Here is a 16,290-nt window from a genome sequence, read left to right as displayed (position 1 = left end):
GTTACCCCAATTGCCCTTGATTATGCCATACAATTAAATCATCTCCTATGTGTGGTACATGTACCTTACTAACCTGTATTCTTCCACTAAACTCTAAACATGCAATGAAATACCAATCATCTTTACTGGTACAGCAGCATATCCTGAAGAACCAGCACCATCTTAAGCAATTTCACCTTCCCCTTGAAATGTACATCAAAAGTGTTTTTAGAAATCATTGTGAGATGAGAACATGAATCAAACCTCTCAATTTTCACATTTTCATAGGGATGTTCATCTTTTCTTCCGCTGATTTGATAATACTATATCTGTTACTTCCTGCAGTAAATTTTGGCCCTTTTCCCCACATGAGGTGCAAAAATCTTGAATTGCCAGACATGCACTTCTGTTTACCTTATAACCTTGCCTTCCACATCTAAAAAATGTTCCTTTAAATTCTTGACTCACTTTCACTTCACTCATTTTCCCTCTGTTTTGGACTTTTCTTGACATACTACCTCCTCCAATTTATCATATGTAACATTTGTCTTATGTTTGCTGACACTTAACTCACCCACACAACTAACCATGTGCTCCACACATTTAGCTACAGCAATCACTTCTTCCAAAGGTGGCTCACCCTTTAACATCAGCTTTTCTCTGTTCTCATCATTGAAACATTTAAAAACTAATTGATCTCTAATTCTCTCATCGGTTGCTCCACCAAACTTGCAGCTTGAAGCTAATTTCCTGAGACATTTAATAAAATCTTTCATTGATTCCAAATTAATAATGTTCCATAAGTAAGCTAAAGATAATGATGATTGTCTTTAAGTATACAAATCTCATCATACTCATTTAAAGGTCTCTGCTCCACTGTGCTTAAATCTGGAAGTGTTTCCAGAACCTTTTGCCCCTCCCAAACTAAAAAGTGCAATAAAAGTGAATATTTGCGTCCTGCACTTAAATTGGTCCCACGTACTCTTGCATAATTCACAAATATTTTCTTCCATATTTGTACTTTATCATTGGTTCACCTGGACAGTTTAGGAAAAAAGATGGGGATGTGAAATTCTGTATGATACCTTCTAATTATATTACAATAAGCTCCCAAGAATAGTCTCAAATTAAAAAATGCAGTCAAGACAAGAAACAAAGACAACCAACTACAGACTTTGTAGGTGTGTGCCTGTCACTGAATTAAACAGAGTCCACAAAGGACCCCAAAGTCACCAGACTTGAAAGGCTCCAGAAAACACTTCTATCACTTAATAAGAGTGCCTGCCATGCATCTGACAGGCTCCATGTAGAGCTTTTCCAAAACTGTATCCAAGTCACCAGACTTGACAGACTCCACCGCTCCTTATTCTCAATATCACTAAATTATACCCATAATAATTCTCAGCACAACTAAGAAGACTGTTTAGTTTTTAAGGTGCGCCTATCATCGTGTTGATAGACTGAAAAACAACTTCATTGAAGTTAAGGCTAATACAAACAAACTTGAACTCCAAAGATGACCATTGCGCATCAGCACACACTAGTAGATGCACACTTTCTGTGGCAAATTGAACTTGTTCTCAAAACCGCAATGAGGATCTCAACCATCAAAGAGGGCCACCGTTCGTCATCACACTCACATTTGAGCACATTTTTTTAAGCGTATAGTGCTTCTTCTCAAACGCAAACTTCCTCTTTCCTAAGGACTTTGGGCACAAAGTCTCCTGTGAGCGCAGTGAAACACACGATGCGTTCCACAGAACGTTGCCCACACCTGTAGGCCTGGATTTATATGCTCTACTTTCCATGGAGCATTGTACCACTATTTCAGGAGCACTGCACAACCATATCATTCACCAGTGGACCTTCTCACCTGAACTTTACGGCAGCCAGTCCAGGGAATTTACAGTAAGCAGCTCATCCCCTTTTTTTCTTATTCCATTTCTGCATGTAAGATGTTTATGTGTAAGATCCAATCTTTAATTAATCCAATACTCGTCGCCAAATGTGAAGTAGTAAACATGAATAAAAGCAAACACCTTGGGCCTTATTTATGAAGGCCTTGCGCCACCGGTGTGTCACTTTTAAAATGGGAAAAAGTGACGCACCGGTGGCGCAAGGCCTTCATAAATGAGGCCCCTTGTTTGTAGGTTTGCTCAGGAGCAGTATTTATTTACCCTCGTCCATCTCAAATTCTGTGCACCTGCCACTCCACTTGAACAACAACATACTCTCCACCTGCAGTCTGAGAGTTCTAAGAGTTCTTATTCAAACACTGCCTATCATCCCACAGTTACCTTGTTATAACTCTTTTAGTCATCATACGAGCAGTGAATCTTGGTTTTAACCCACTAAATGAGGTGCATGAAATGGTATCAAAGAATGCTAACACTTACACAAGTGAATAATTGGGTAGCTTAAAGCAGCGGTTCTTAAACATTTGACTTCTGTGGACCCCCACTTATTCATTACTGGAACCCGGGGGTGCCCACGGAGTCATTAATGGAAGCCAGGGACCCCAGCCTCAGTTTTTTTAATGATTTGAATGTCAAAACAGTTCACAAATACAGAAACAAGCATTCATCAAATACACAAATTATTGAAATATTATTTTTAATTCACAAACAAATATAAAAAAATCTAAATTATCCACATTTTAATTTTAATGGGAAGGTTGGAACTTTTCTAAATTCAGATGACTTCACTCATTGTCCATACTACATTCTGTTTGATGTACTTGCACTGCTCTCACAATCAATCTGAGGATACTAACTTATTTATTAGCCTCCAGTTTCAATTTTTTTCACATTTACAGAACGTTTTAAACATTTCAATTTTACATTTTGCTTTTTTATTTATATACACTTCGTTAATCTGTTAATATTCAATACTAAGCAGTCGCAGACCCCTGAGTAGGCTTCTCAGATCCCCAGGCGTCCCCAACCACAGGTTAAGAACACTGGCTTAAAGTGTCCCTCAGAGTATCCTGGGATAAACATGTGGTATGCAAGTGGTTTTCACACAGTGCACTGATGTCTTGCGCAAGAGGCTGAATATTACCTCGGGTAAATGCTATGAAGTCAAGAAGATAGCATTGGTCTGTCTCTCTTAGTTCCACACGCTTTGATACAGCGCAATAGCTACATACATTCATAAGAAGGTCAAGGAAAGCCACATGGGGTAGGAGTTCTTGTCCACATTGCATTTAGCTGCATGGTTCAATCTACATGTTAGAACCACCACACTGCATCAGTCCCCCTTACCCAAAGCAGAACTCATTCCCATGAAGCAACAAATGAGAACCTCAGATGGTAGTTTACAAAGAATAGAAGTGTTCCTAAGAAAATTGCATTTGACCTCTTTTGTTTTGCGTCAATACCCCGGGCTCACTTCGAAACCACTAAACTTCCCATGTGACGTGGGAGCAATCCAGAGTTTGGAAATCCAGATGGAGGTGAGGATTCGGGAGTGATAAATAACATATTCAATTCACGTAGGTTTGTTGCAGATACTTCAGATGCCGAGAAGTCTGGAAGATCTTCTTGCTCCTTGCTCCATGATCAATCTAGATGGTCTGGGGAAGAATAGTTCCATTCTTTTGAGTCAGAGACACCGTCTCCACCTCCAGCAAATGTTCCCCTTTCACCCTAGCAGGAAGCAAAATAAAGCAAAATAGGTCTATTTAATTAAGCAACCCAAAATGCTTTTGAGGCGAAGACATTCACATTATCTTTCAGGCATTCTTTTGCTAACTCAAAGTACAATGATCTTAATTTACATTCATCCCCTAAAAAAAAATCACGTCAATACAACTTTGGCTCTTGGCTTCAAAGGGTAACCGGCAGACCACCTAGTTTTGGCACCTGGCAGGTTTTCTACCGGTATGACTGGTATTTAACCGCATCGCTGCTGCGGCGATTTTTGCGCTGTGCGGCTGTTTTCCGTTTTCCGCGATACATGACGAGCTCAGCTCGTCATCAGCACACACCACCCGTGGGTGATGACGAGCTGAGCTCGTCATCAGCATCGAAAGGGTTAAATGTCCCAACCAGTACAAAAATTATGAAAATCATCCAAAGCTGGTATTTATCATCTTTTATCCGTTAACACTTAAAAAAAGCAAATATAAGGAAAAAGCGCTTTAAAAGGTGTTCCAGAGCTGCCTTAGTGATCCCTGACTGATAAGTAAGCAAAAACAGAGAAGTCCTGATTCAATTTATTATAGTTAATTTTAGATGATGATGGAGCAAGGTTTCATACGTAAAGAGACTTGCTCGGATTCAATCCTCTCAAAATAACATATAATGCATTAATCAACATGTTTTGTATTATTAATAAATGCACCACACGACATTTCTAGCACCTAGGGGAAGCTTGCCTATGTGTTTTTACTAACAGTAACCCGAATGCATTAAAATGGCCGCCGAATACGCGGGAACTTTACTGCGCATGCGTCTGCCACTCTCACATGGTGTGATGTATCTATGCTTTGGTGGGAATTTCTTGCAGCTGCGCACTAGTATTAAAGATGGCTGCTTCATGTTTTACATACTAAAGCACCTGCTTTAACTAAACTTTGTTTGTTCTGCTTAACTATTAAGGCTGTAGTTAAAATAAAGTAATGGGAATAGATTAGAGATAAGTGGTATACAGTGCATTCATTTATTTCTTTGTTCTAAATTGTTTCTCTTTGACTTTGCTGTTAGCTCGTATTTGGGCCTGACAAGTGTTTCTGAACCCCATCTTGAAGGAGCTGCGTCTGCGCAGAGGAACTCTAAAACTCTGAAGCATTGGCATTGAAAAGCAGCCAAGTTCCAACTTACTTGTAATATTCCTGGGAAGATGACCGCCTGACCCCTCAAGAGTAACTGATCAAATACATTGTGTACAAATTTGAAACCTTTTTTGCTGGGTGGAATAAAAATGCATGGGAAAGTAAAATTATGGGCGAGAACATTGATCTAAATATTGAATGAAGATGATCTCATAACTGGTATGGTATGATGACCTCTCCTCCCCTTTCTGACCTATCAAATCGAGGGAATACACAAATTCGCAACACTAGGGGGTGGTCCATTGCCCTGGAAAATGGTATATCTAAGGTAGGTTTAGCTAGTTAGATTGTCCGACTTGTCTGAGTAGCTGACCTGTCACTGACCCAACGCATGCTATAGGAGATCGAGAGCAGAGGTGCTGGCGGAGCACTCTGTCAGAAGAATCGGGAATTGCTGAGGGAGAAGAATCGATTACTCAATCGGGGTCCGACAGTTAGCCGCAGAGAGGGGTGTGACCCTGGCGTTGCACTTAGCCGAGGGTTCCTGTTCTGACCCACATCTGTCTTGACCTGATTATCACCCGTCCTGAACTGCATCTTTCCTGTTCTGATCCACATTGGACCTGTCCTGATCTGCACCAGTCCTGTTTAATTTTCATCTCCTCTGTGGGACGTTTTTTTATTTTTTATCCCAGGCTGTGTCCAGGGTTGGTCTTCACTCCATACTAGGTAAATATAATCTGTGTGGTATGTCATTGTATTGTTTTCCTCTCTCACCCTTCCCAGGTATCAATGTCTAATAGAAAACTCACAATATTTCTACAGTTTCTCACTTTTAATTATTATTTTCTTGCTTGAAAATTCTTTAATTGAACTTTTATGGACTCTTGCAAATAAGAATTTACATAGATAAAGTGTTTAAAACTTTCCAGAGTTTGTGGTTATTTATGAAGGTAAATGTTATTTTCTACTTATTATTCTAGCACCCTTTATCCCTTAGGACTTTAAATACAGGTGACAAGGATTGGTAAATCAAGGTGTATAGGTATAAGCCCTAAAGTGAATAAAATCCTAAAAGGCAAATGGTAAGGCTGGATTACCTGTTCAAAGTGTGTATGTTTATGGGCCCAGGTGAGTATGGTAATTGAGCAGGCAACTCCGCGCGCCATCAATGGTAGTGTATTTAAGCATCCTGACCGAGGCTTTGCAGATTCTTAAGACATGAAGATATTGCCCAGTATTTTTTTGGGAAATGGGGCAACCCTACGACCACCATAGTGCGTGGGAGCTGGAGCACGTAGATGTAATCAGCAACAGTATTGCTGTTCTAACCCTTATCCACTGGTGTGCTTCAAATATATTTACAAATCACGTTCCCTATTCAATCAGAGATTTAAAATCATGTCCTTTTATCATGGATCCAAGCGTCTTTCAAATAATTGCTATTTAGATTATCTGTTAGGTTAGCCTGTGTTTTGCCGCGACAGTGTGCATTGCAACACAGTGTTTCAGGGCCAGATTTACAGAACTAACTTAAGACAAAATCCTAAACTTACTACTTTTGGAATTCACAGAAGTTAGGATTTTGTCTTAAGTTTGTCTTAAGACAGACTTAAGACCAAATCCTAACTTAAGTCTGTCTTAAGTCTGTCTTAAGACAAGCTTAAGACAAAATCCTAATGTCTGTGAATACCAAAAGTAGTAAGTTTAGGATTTTGTCTTAAGTTAGTTCTTTGAATCGGGCCCCTAGTCATTGATTGCCATGGTATAGCTGTGGGTGAATTATAACAATTTGTTTTGATTGACATTAACTGTAGCCTCATTTGAAAATCTGTACCACGTGGACGCAAAAAGAAAACCTGATGTAAGTTTCATTCAAGCAGGGAAGGAATTTAAAGGAGTGGTCCCAATCTCTGTTTATCATTGTAATTTCCAGAGCAGAGAGATGTCTAAAGGTAGCTCAAAAACCACTGGATCGATCTACTCCAAAGATTAGTCTAAGTATGTAGAGTCATTTATTAAATCTCATCATACTAGAGCGACATATTTACATATATGACAAATATGTAAATGTACTATTCTCTGTCATAACTAAATGGAGATACCATCAAACTATTTTCGTTTTCATATGCTCTAACCCTAACAGGGACCAATATATGCAGCGAGCAGGGCAATGCAAAGGACCACAGCCCGCTCTATATACCATTTGAAACTGGTAAAGACTGGTTCTGCTTGCACATACAAAACACAGCTTTTGATTCTTTATAACTCTTTGCTCCAGTGTAACAACATATTTAAAAACAACACATGTCCAACTTGTATCAACGTTGGAATGTTGATATAGGTCACGTGGAAATTACAAGTGAATCAGAAAATTGGCATTAACCTATGACATCTCCTTAGGGAAACCATAGCTAGGAAGAACACAAAGAAAAGCTGCCCAAAGGCAATGTCCAGATGGTACTATGGAGAAGGTTAGTTTAATTGTTGTGAAAAGGTCTTGAACAGAGAACATGCCTGGGCCTTAGTGGGCTCTCCAGGCTGCAGTGCAGGGCACAACATGTGTCAAAGTAGCCTCAGAATCCCGTGCCTAATTTGCACGCCTGTAGGCTATTTTCATACCCAGTGGAGGTTATTAAGAGCAAGGTTAAAATGCATAGGTAAAAGTTGAATCGACAAAATACAAGTGGCAAGCAATACTGGGAACATGACATAGTGAAAGTCTGTACCCTGACTTTAGTGTTAAACATTGGGGAAAGTGCATTATGAAGCCAATGTTCCTGTGCAATACATTGTAGAGAGATTTGTTTGCACTGCTCACCATAGATCAGTAATTTCATTGTATATTAGATTTTTGATCGTAACCACAAGGTTCCTTCAACTGAGATTTTTTATGGGAAATAGCTGTGTTTAGAAAGTAGGATTATCATAAATAACAATAAAAAGATAGAGAAATAGTCAGAGGGGACCCACCTGATTTCCATTTCTTCAACAGTGTCCAGTAGAGTTGAATTCAGAGTCTCCATCAGTGTGTAGGCAAAGAGACCTGCTGTTATTGCCATGGTGCTAATGATCACAGCAGGAAGAAAGGAGACATGGCTGGCAATCATGTGAACCACTGGGGCGACCATGGCACCAACTCGAGCGATCATGGCGAGAAACCCCAGCCCTGTCTGCCTAGAAAGACAAGGATTGAGAACAATGAGGTGAAAGAAGAACATAGTATTTTCAGATTCCTCTGCTGACCCAACAAAGAAGTGTGTCTCTGAATCAACAATACTGGACTCACAGGATTAAACAAAATCTCTTTAACAAAAAAAACTCTTTAAAAAACTTTCAAACTTAAAAAAACTTTTAAAAACTGCTCTTTGATATACCATCCTTACCCACCTTTTTAATTTCCCATCATTGCCAAGCTATTAAAAACAAGCTGCTTGAATTAGGAACGCCACCGTTTGAGCATATACATTCTGTATTTTAGCCTGAAACAAAATGATTAGCCTTAATACTCACCTGATCGCTGTTGGGTACAGCTCACCAGAGAATGTAAACATGACGGCAAAAGCACCACTAAAGCAGCCTTTACCAACTGTTGCCAGTGCCGTTCTCACCATTTTCATTCCTTGTGAGAAAAAGAAAAGAACAAGAAAAAGTAAACTAGTACTCATTTGTTACGCCTTTTTTCATTACTGAAGATCAGCAGATTGAGATTGAATCAGCTTCGTACACAAACAACAACATGTCCATGTGGCGTGTTAAAAAAAGATAATGCTCATGTGCTATTTTTTTGTTTCTGGTCTAGGTTCATGATGAGTGAGCACAATTCCATAGATAAAAAGGAAATTAGAAATCATAAATTCATTACCCAGTTCTTCACAACAACTGATGTGGATGTCCTTCACTAGTTGGCTAATTAATACATGTGCCGGTAGACTAGCCATTGTGAATAACAACCTTAGTTAGAATTTAGGTTATGGATATTATGTCTTGGTGAGTGAATAAACTCACCTAGCTATTCAGGATTTAGTAGTAGTCATCTAAGTATTATAGCTGAAGATGACTTCCAAAGTATGGGGAAAAGTTCTGTATAGAATCAACATTAACATATCATGAAAATCAGCAAAAGTCTTTGAAAATTAGGATACACTTGTATACGAGGAAAGTGCAAGGCTGTTCAGAAAAAAACTCAAGCAAGGTCTTAGGCATAGCCAGTTTCCATCAAGGTAATTTAGAATCAAACATTTTATTAAGTGGCCAAACATCACTGTACACAGCCCAGCTGCCTACATCAACTCGCCGGCAGGGCGTATTCCCACAAGAATCATACACAGCGTCTGGGCCTACAACCCGGAGGTCGGCCCTGCGTGTCTGTGGATGCACCATTTCCGCCATTTTTGATGAAGAAGAGTCCAAAGAAAACAGAAAAAAACATTACCAACTCCCCCATCCCCCACCCGCCCTTCCCTACAATCCCCTCGCCCGCCCCCCACTACCCAACCCTGCCCACCCCCCTCCGCATCAGACAAATCCAGGAACAACCATCTCGTAGGACCACCCATTACTCGGGGTGTGACTCCCAAAGTCTCAAATGCCTGTTGTGGCTCTGACCGGCTCCAGAAGGATAAGCTGTAGGATTTGCAGATATTTTGGGCATGTCACTTCCCGAAGGTCTTTGGACAGAAGCTGCAAAAATGGCGCCCATAGGGTAGCATATTCCGATCCCTTTCCATCCATACCCAGGGAAAGACGTTCCATAGCAAGTGTGTGCCACAAACGTTGAAGCCAATCTCGTATGTCAGGCACCACCTGGTAGCCCCACCGTGCCAACAGCACCTGCCTCACAGCCAGTAATGCCAGTGCTAGTTGCCGGCCAACAATTGAGCGTAGTGGGAAATAGTTAGGTTGAGGTAGCCCAAGTAGGGTGTGTTCAGGGAGCCGGGGCAATGTTATCTTGAACGCACTATACAACTCATCAAGCACCATCGTCAGGTAGCGTTTCAATTTCGGGCAGCGCCACAGTAAGTGTGTCAAATTCCCGGACATCCTACACCCTCTCCAACAGAGGCCTGACTTAGCTTTATCCCACTGTGTGATTCGCGCTGGTGTATAGTACCAGTATGTCGCTGTTTTATATGCAGATTCGGTCCCTGTCGTGTTGGATGTCGTGTGATGCGCTCGATAGAACACTTGCTCCCATTCTTTAGTCGAGAGGGGACGCCCTAGTTCTACCTCCCACCGAACTTGCGCCTTCGTGCTCTGCTTCCGAGGGCAACGTAGGATCATGGCATAAAGCTCCTAGATAAGGCTCCGGTCATCTTTTTTACGAATGAGCCAGCGCTCAAAAACCGAGGGAGGTCGCGACATTAAGGGCCACGTTAGCTGGGCAGGTTACCCAGTGCCCCACTTGAGCGTGGTGGAGAGCGTCCTCCAAATCCAGCGGGAAGTATTCCGACCACAACACAGAGATCAGTCCGTCTAAGTCAAAGAGCATACCCACCCTCTTGCAGCCCTTCTCCCGCCAGTGATGGAAGACTGGTGACGAACGCCCTGGGGGAAAGTCAGGATTGTCCACAATCGGCGTCATAGGTGAGGGGAAGGAAGTCCACCCCCTACGAAGCGCCAGCTGGTCCCAGGCCCGTAGCGTCGGGGATGTCACCTGGGAGGAATACAGCCCCACGCTCTATTTTTACGCGGTAACTACAGCTCTCTCCAGATATTGCAACCTGCCACCGTTTAATCCATAAAAAGCCAATGTTCAATGGACATGGGCCTATTCCATTCTACTACATATCGTAGGCAGGATGCCTGAAAGTATGCCGAGAGCAAAGGGAAGCCCAAACCTCCAGCTGCCTTCGGGGATGTAGTCACTGTGAACATGGCCCGAGGTTGCCTATTGTTCCATAAAAACTTATTAAGCAACCCCTGGAGTTTGTGCAACATGCCCTTCGGTGGCATCAGCGGCAACATCTGAAACATATAAAGAATTCTAGGAAGGAATTGTCAGTTTAATGGCAGCTAGTCTACCAAACCAAGCCAAATTAAAGCGGGACCAGTCCGATAAGGACTAGAGACCTGCTCAGCCAGTTCAGAGTAATTCAAGGAGAGCATTATAGTCAGGGTCGGGGCTAGGCGAATACCAAGATATGTGATGTCCATTGAAAATCAAAGTCCCTCTGCAGATCTGCCACATCAGCAAGCGGAACTGATACATTCAATATTTGTGATTTAGAGAAGTTGACTTTAAACCCTGCCGCTTTGTGGAAGGTCTGAATCTCAGCTGACAAGTGCCGCAGGGAGGGGTAGGGATCTTGCAGCGCAAGGATTGCATCGTCCACATATAGACTTATTTTATGCACATCCGCCCCGAAGCGGAGGCCGGTGATACCGGGATGTGACCTTATACACTGGGCAAATGGCTCTATATAAAACGCGAAGAGGAGCGGCGAGATGGGGCACCCCTGCCGCGTCCCTCTAGCAATGGAGAAGGATGCCGATTTGCATGCATTGACTCGTACCACTGCTTTGGGGGTTACATAGAGGCATTGGACCCAGCGCAAGAAGTTGTCACCTAAGCCAAACGCTCTCAGCACTTCGAAGAGGAAACCCCAGTCTACTTGGTCGAAGGCTTTCTCTGCATCGATGGACAGCAGAAAAGCCTGCACCTTCGACCGATGCACCAAGTCCAACAGGTGGAGCAGCCTCTTAGAATTATCTCCACCCTACCAGGTGGGTATGAAGCCTGCCTGGTCAGGGTCAATCAGACCGTCCATTAGAGGGCTAAGGCGCGTGGCCAGTTTTCCCGCAAACAGCTTTGCATCTATATTCAACAGCGAGATAGGCCTATAATAGCTGCATTCGGCAGGGTCCTTCCCGGGCTTGAGGATGACAGTGATGGCCGCGTCAGACATAGAAGGGGTGACCTCCCCGGTGTCAAGGAAGGAGTTGAAGAGCCGGGTTAAAAAGGGGGCCAATTCCCTGCAAAAAGTTTTATAAATAATGGCAGAGAACCCATCGGGCCCGGGAGATTTAGCACAGGGGCGTGATACCAGCTGTTGCGAGGTATTGCTTTATGTCTGCAGGTGACGCACCCTCCCTCGTGTACAGCGACTGGTAAAAGTGGCAAAAGGAATCAACAATTTCCACGTCATTAGTATGGGACATCCCCCGGTGATACCTGATTTCTGTGATGGCATAGGCCTGGGCCCTCGCACGTAAGCGGTGTGCCAGCATCCTGCCTCCTTTATCTCCACACAGGTAGAATTTGTGGCGCAGTCGTAGCAAGGCGTATTCTGCCCTATCAAGATCCAGTTGCTTAAGCATGCGCCTCTGTGTTTCTAGTTCTCTCCACACCCTAGGTGCACCTGTCCTCTTATGAATTGCTTCCAGTCCCCGCACTTCACCCTCCAACTCCCTCCGTTTCACCCTGCGCAACCTAGCATACGTGGCAGCAAGCGCAATGAAATCCCCCTTGACCACTAACTTTAGAGCCTCCCAGATTGAAGCTATTGCAGTGTCCCCCACCGTGTTTTCAGCTAAATAGTGAGTGATTGTGTCTCTAATCGTCGCAACGACTGAGTCAGCGTGCAACATGGAATCTCTAAGCCACCAACCGGCCGAAGGGGGACGTGGACTGTTCAGGGAGACCTTCACCGATAGGAGCGCATGGTCAGTGAGAGAGCGAGGGGCAATGTCAGCCTCAGAAAGGTGTTGTAAAAGGGTCCAAGTGGCCAGGAAGTGGTCCAAGCGTGCATACGTCTTGTGCGCAGCAGAATAAATGTATAGTCTCATTCTTGAGGATGCTGCAAGCGCCACCCATCATGAAGCCCACCCTCCGCAAGCCATTGCTTCCCTTCCTGGGACCAAGCACCGGTGTGGGACACCCTGTGTTCTGATCTGTCTACCCCCCATCCATCACAAGATTAAGGTCCCCACCTATCAATATGAGCGCATCGGGGGAAGCAAGAACCTGCTCCTTTTTGCCCTCTATATGGAGCCATTTGCAGAGTAGATCTGCAGGAATCCCTTATAGTGGGCATCACCATGGGATACCAAGAGCATAAACTTTCTCTATAGGCCATGCGCAGGAAAGGCTCCTGTTGGGTATTCGGGCGTATAGGGACCCAATGGTGAAAATCGTGTCCCCCCACTGAACCCGCACTGCCAAAAACCTCCCTCTAATGTCCACAAGTTGGGCCAAGACTTTGCACCGCACACGGGGCTAAACAGCAGCGCTACTCCATTCTTCTTATTGGGGCTCGAAGACCAGAGCTGTAAGGGGTAACGCCTGTCTCGTATGCGTCGGACATCTTTAGGAAGGAGGTGGGTTTCTTGCAGGAGGCACACATCACCATCTGCATTCTGGAGTAGGGACAAAACCGCAGAGCGCTTTACAGGAATGTTGAGCCCACGAACATTAAGGCTCACCACTTTCAACTCCCTAGACATTACACCACAAGTGGGAGATGGCTGCTATTGTGCTAGTCCCTGCCAGCAATGAACAACATAATACATGCCAGCCGAGTACCCTGGCCCTGCTCTCAGCATTCCCCTGACAGCACCACCCTCAGACCGACCGCCCCGGCACCCTCTCATAGCGAACAGGAGATGGCCACAACCCGGACTCTACCAAAAGCCCCCTGTATCTGATGCGGAGCGCCCCCCCCACCGCCCCCTCCCAGACCCCACCCACACCCACAAAAACCAGGCCCCAACAACATAGAACAAAATAGGGCAAAGAGAAAGCACCAAACGACAGTTCGTAAAACAGGCCCTAAAGGCAGGGGGATGTTGCACCAGACCTCATTCCTCCAATTCCCGATACGGGACTCTCTCACAGATAAGGACATAGAGTTCAAGTGGTACCTGTGTGGGGTGGCCCCCTCCGACTCCAGCGATCTACCCTCCCAGGACCTTACGGAACCGTTGCATCATCGTCCGTTGCTGATACCGTCACTAGGGCCACGGAATCCACCGCAGCTCCTCTCTCTTGAAGGCATGCCGACGGGTCGGGCCTCCTTGCCGACACAGGCCTGCCCACTCTCTGCCAATCCGAGGAGCATTGTCGTCGCCCATTAGATGTGCCGCCACCTTCGGACTCGGAATCAGGACGTACCAAGCCCAGGATTTCCATGGCCGTTGCTAGGGAACGCACCTGGAACAGTTTATTCTGCCACCGGAAGATGAGCCGAAACGGATGTCCCCAGGACTAGGCCACATTGTGCTTCCGCAAGTGAGCTGTGACAGGTCTAAATTCCCACCGTTTCAGCAGTGTAGATGCTGCCAAGTCCTGAATAGCAAGGGACGATGATCCCGGAACTGAAGAGGATTGAAGTCGCGTGCCTTTCTGAGAATCCGCTCTTTCAGCTGAAAGTCATGTACGCACACCAGTATATCAGGGGGTGGGGCCTTCGTAATCCAATACGGTGCACTCGGTCCATTCGTATCTCTTGAAGATCCTCTTCATTCAGGATGTGCTTAAAAAGGGCCTCCACATACTCTCGCAAGTCCGACCCCTCTCCCTTCCAAGGCACCGCATGGATCCTTATATTATTGCGGCGGGACCTATTCTCCAAGTCTTCGGCATGGGCTTGGAGATCTACATTCTGTTCTGTCAGCCGAATGACATCGTGCTGGAGCTGGTGTATGTCCTCCACCGTCCCCAAGTCGTGCTCCTCCAGCGTCGCAACACGTTCTCCCACTCCATCCACGTCCCTCCGTATTTCCCGCAGGCCTGAAGCCATCTGGGAGCACAGCTCCGAGATATCTTTCTCAATGGCCGCAAAGAGTTCGATCATAAAGGCTTTGGTTGCGGGTTTCTCATTCTCACCCTGACGTGGTGACTTATCGGTCACTGGCAATACGGGTTGCGCCGCTCCCCTCAGCATCCCATCCTTCCCTAGCTTGTCCTTCTTCAATCTAGTTGTCGCCATGTCGCCCGTCGTCAAACCTCACCGTCAAGACACGCAGGAGACAAGAGGGTGTCACTACGGCTGATCAGGTGTGCCTCGCTTCCCACACGCCTGTGGGAGGACCCCGACGTCGAAACACCTAGGCCCCTCGTGCCAGTTCCTGCGCTGAACTCCACGGGCCAACAGGACTGCTACTCCAGAACTCCACGCAGCTTGTCCTCCAGATGCACCACCCCAGGCAGCAAGCCCCTGCGGGAGGCAGCGCCAGGGCTATACGATGTGCTTGACTTACCAGGATGGTCAGACAGGGGGCACAATGGTCCGCCCCCTCCGTGGATCGCCTCCAAAATGTCCACCAAGCACCGACCACTGTCCTGCGGGCTGCCAGGCATGCTCACCCCCGCTGCCTCTTCCCTCCTCAGTCACACTCCTGACGTGCCGGGCTGGTTCTCTACCCCCTGGAGCCAGGCTGCACCAGGCCGCAAACCACTCCAGCGTGGGCCCACCACCGCCTGACGGCCTACGGAGTCCTCAACGCACTCCAGGGGCTTTGCAAGGTGGCTCGGGGCTCCTGCTCAGAACCCTCACCTCTGCTGCTGCTCTCTCGCCGTCGATGAGCCCCAATCCCCACCTCGCCCTATCGGGGCGCGCTGTTGCCGGCACCAGTATTGGCACTGCGGGAGATCCACACGCTGCACCGGGATGGCAGGCCCACATGGGCCCAGAAGCACCGGCATCGAGTGGGCAGCGTCGCCGTGTCTCCGCCCTCCGAATCCAGCGTCCATTTACTGCACCTCACACCTACGGGCACCCGGGGTCGCCGTCACCTCCCTTCCCGGCACTTTCTCCTGCTGCTCATGGCACACAGAGGCTCCGCTTCTGCTGGCCCCGTCCGGGTAGCTCCTCTGCTCCGCCGCACCCTCCGGCTCGTGCTCTCCTGCCGCCAGTGCCCTCTCCGGCGCCCAGTCTCTGCCGCGCTACAGCCCGCTCCATCAGCCGCAGTGAAACCTCGATTCGGCGAGCGAGATGGGACCTCCAGCTGGACCTACTCAGCAACGGGATGCCAGGCGACAGAGAATCACAGGTGGATGGGGATCCCAAGAGGGTGCAGGACAAGACTAATGAACTCGTGGCGCCGGAGGGACTCAGAAGCACGTCCTACTCCACCCCCATCTTTGCCACGCCCTCCATGAAGGTAATTTAAGCAATTACAACAGATTTTTTTTTAATGATATTGTTATCTTCTTTGAGGTCTAAGGGGATTGAGTCCTTAGAAATGATGACTGAATCCTGGGTAGAGGAAATGTATTATTTTTAAATCTGTTGAACCATTCAAAAAGTGTTAGATAACCACAGGATAAGTCTTGGGAGACATATTGTCGGCTAAAATAAACTTATTAGCAATTATTGAAGGGACAAACTTCTATAGAGAGGGAGGATGACCCAATTACTAATAGAATTTGAATTCAGATCCTGTAATAAGGGAGAGTAAAGGTAATGATCTACAAAGCATAAAGGGCCATATGTAGGTAATCTCTATTTACCGATTCTTAGATACCGAATTTTACCGATTCGGTATTTAAGAATCGGTAAATAGTATGTAGGTAAAAATTCGGTAAATGTTACCGA

General features: G+C 45.7%; 1 protein-coding gene across 1 annotated transcript in view; it reads right to left on the bottom strand.

Moving 5' to 3' along the window:
- Nucleotides 1–2,496: 2,496 nt before the first annotated feature.
- LOC147691747 (solute carrier family 22 member 6-A-like) overlaps nucleotides 2,497–16,290 on the bottom strand; it is a 197,129-nt gene continuing 183,335 nt past the window's right edge. The window contains exons 9-11 of the mRNA XM_086938031.1: nucleotides 8,267–8,375; nucleotides 7,727–7,930; nucleotides 2,497–3,626 (exon numbers count right to left, since the gene is read on the bottom strand). Coding sequence (XP_086794157.1) covers nucleotides 3,545–3,626; nucleotides 7,727–7,930; nucleotides 8,267–8,375 — 395 coding nt within the window. The 3' untranslated portion in view covers nucleotides 2,497–3,544. The remainder of the gene's footprint in view (nucleotides 3,627–7,726; nucleotides 7,931–8,266; nucleotides 8,376–16,290) is intronic.

The sequence above is a fragment of the Lissotriton vulgaris genome, chromosome 9 (genome assembly GCF_964263255.1).
Source record: "Lissotriton vulgaris chromosome 9, aLisVul1.2, whole genome shotgun sequence".
NCBI lineage: Eukaryota > Metazoa > Chordata > Amphibia > Caudata > Salamandridae > Lissotriton > Lissotriton vulgaris.
Note: the sequence above shows the minus strand (reverse complement) of the source record. Positions and strands in the feature narration are given on the sequence as shown.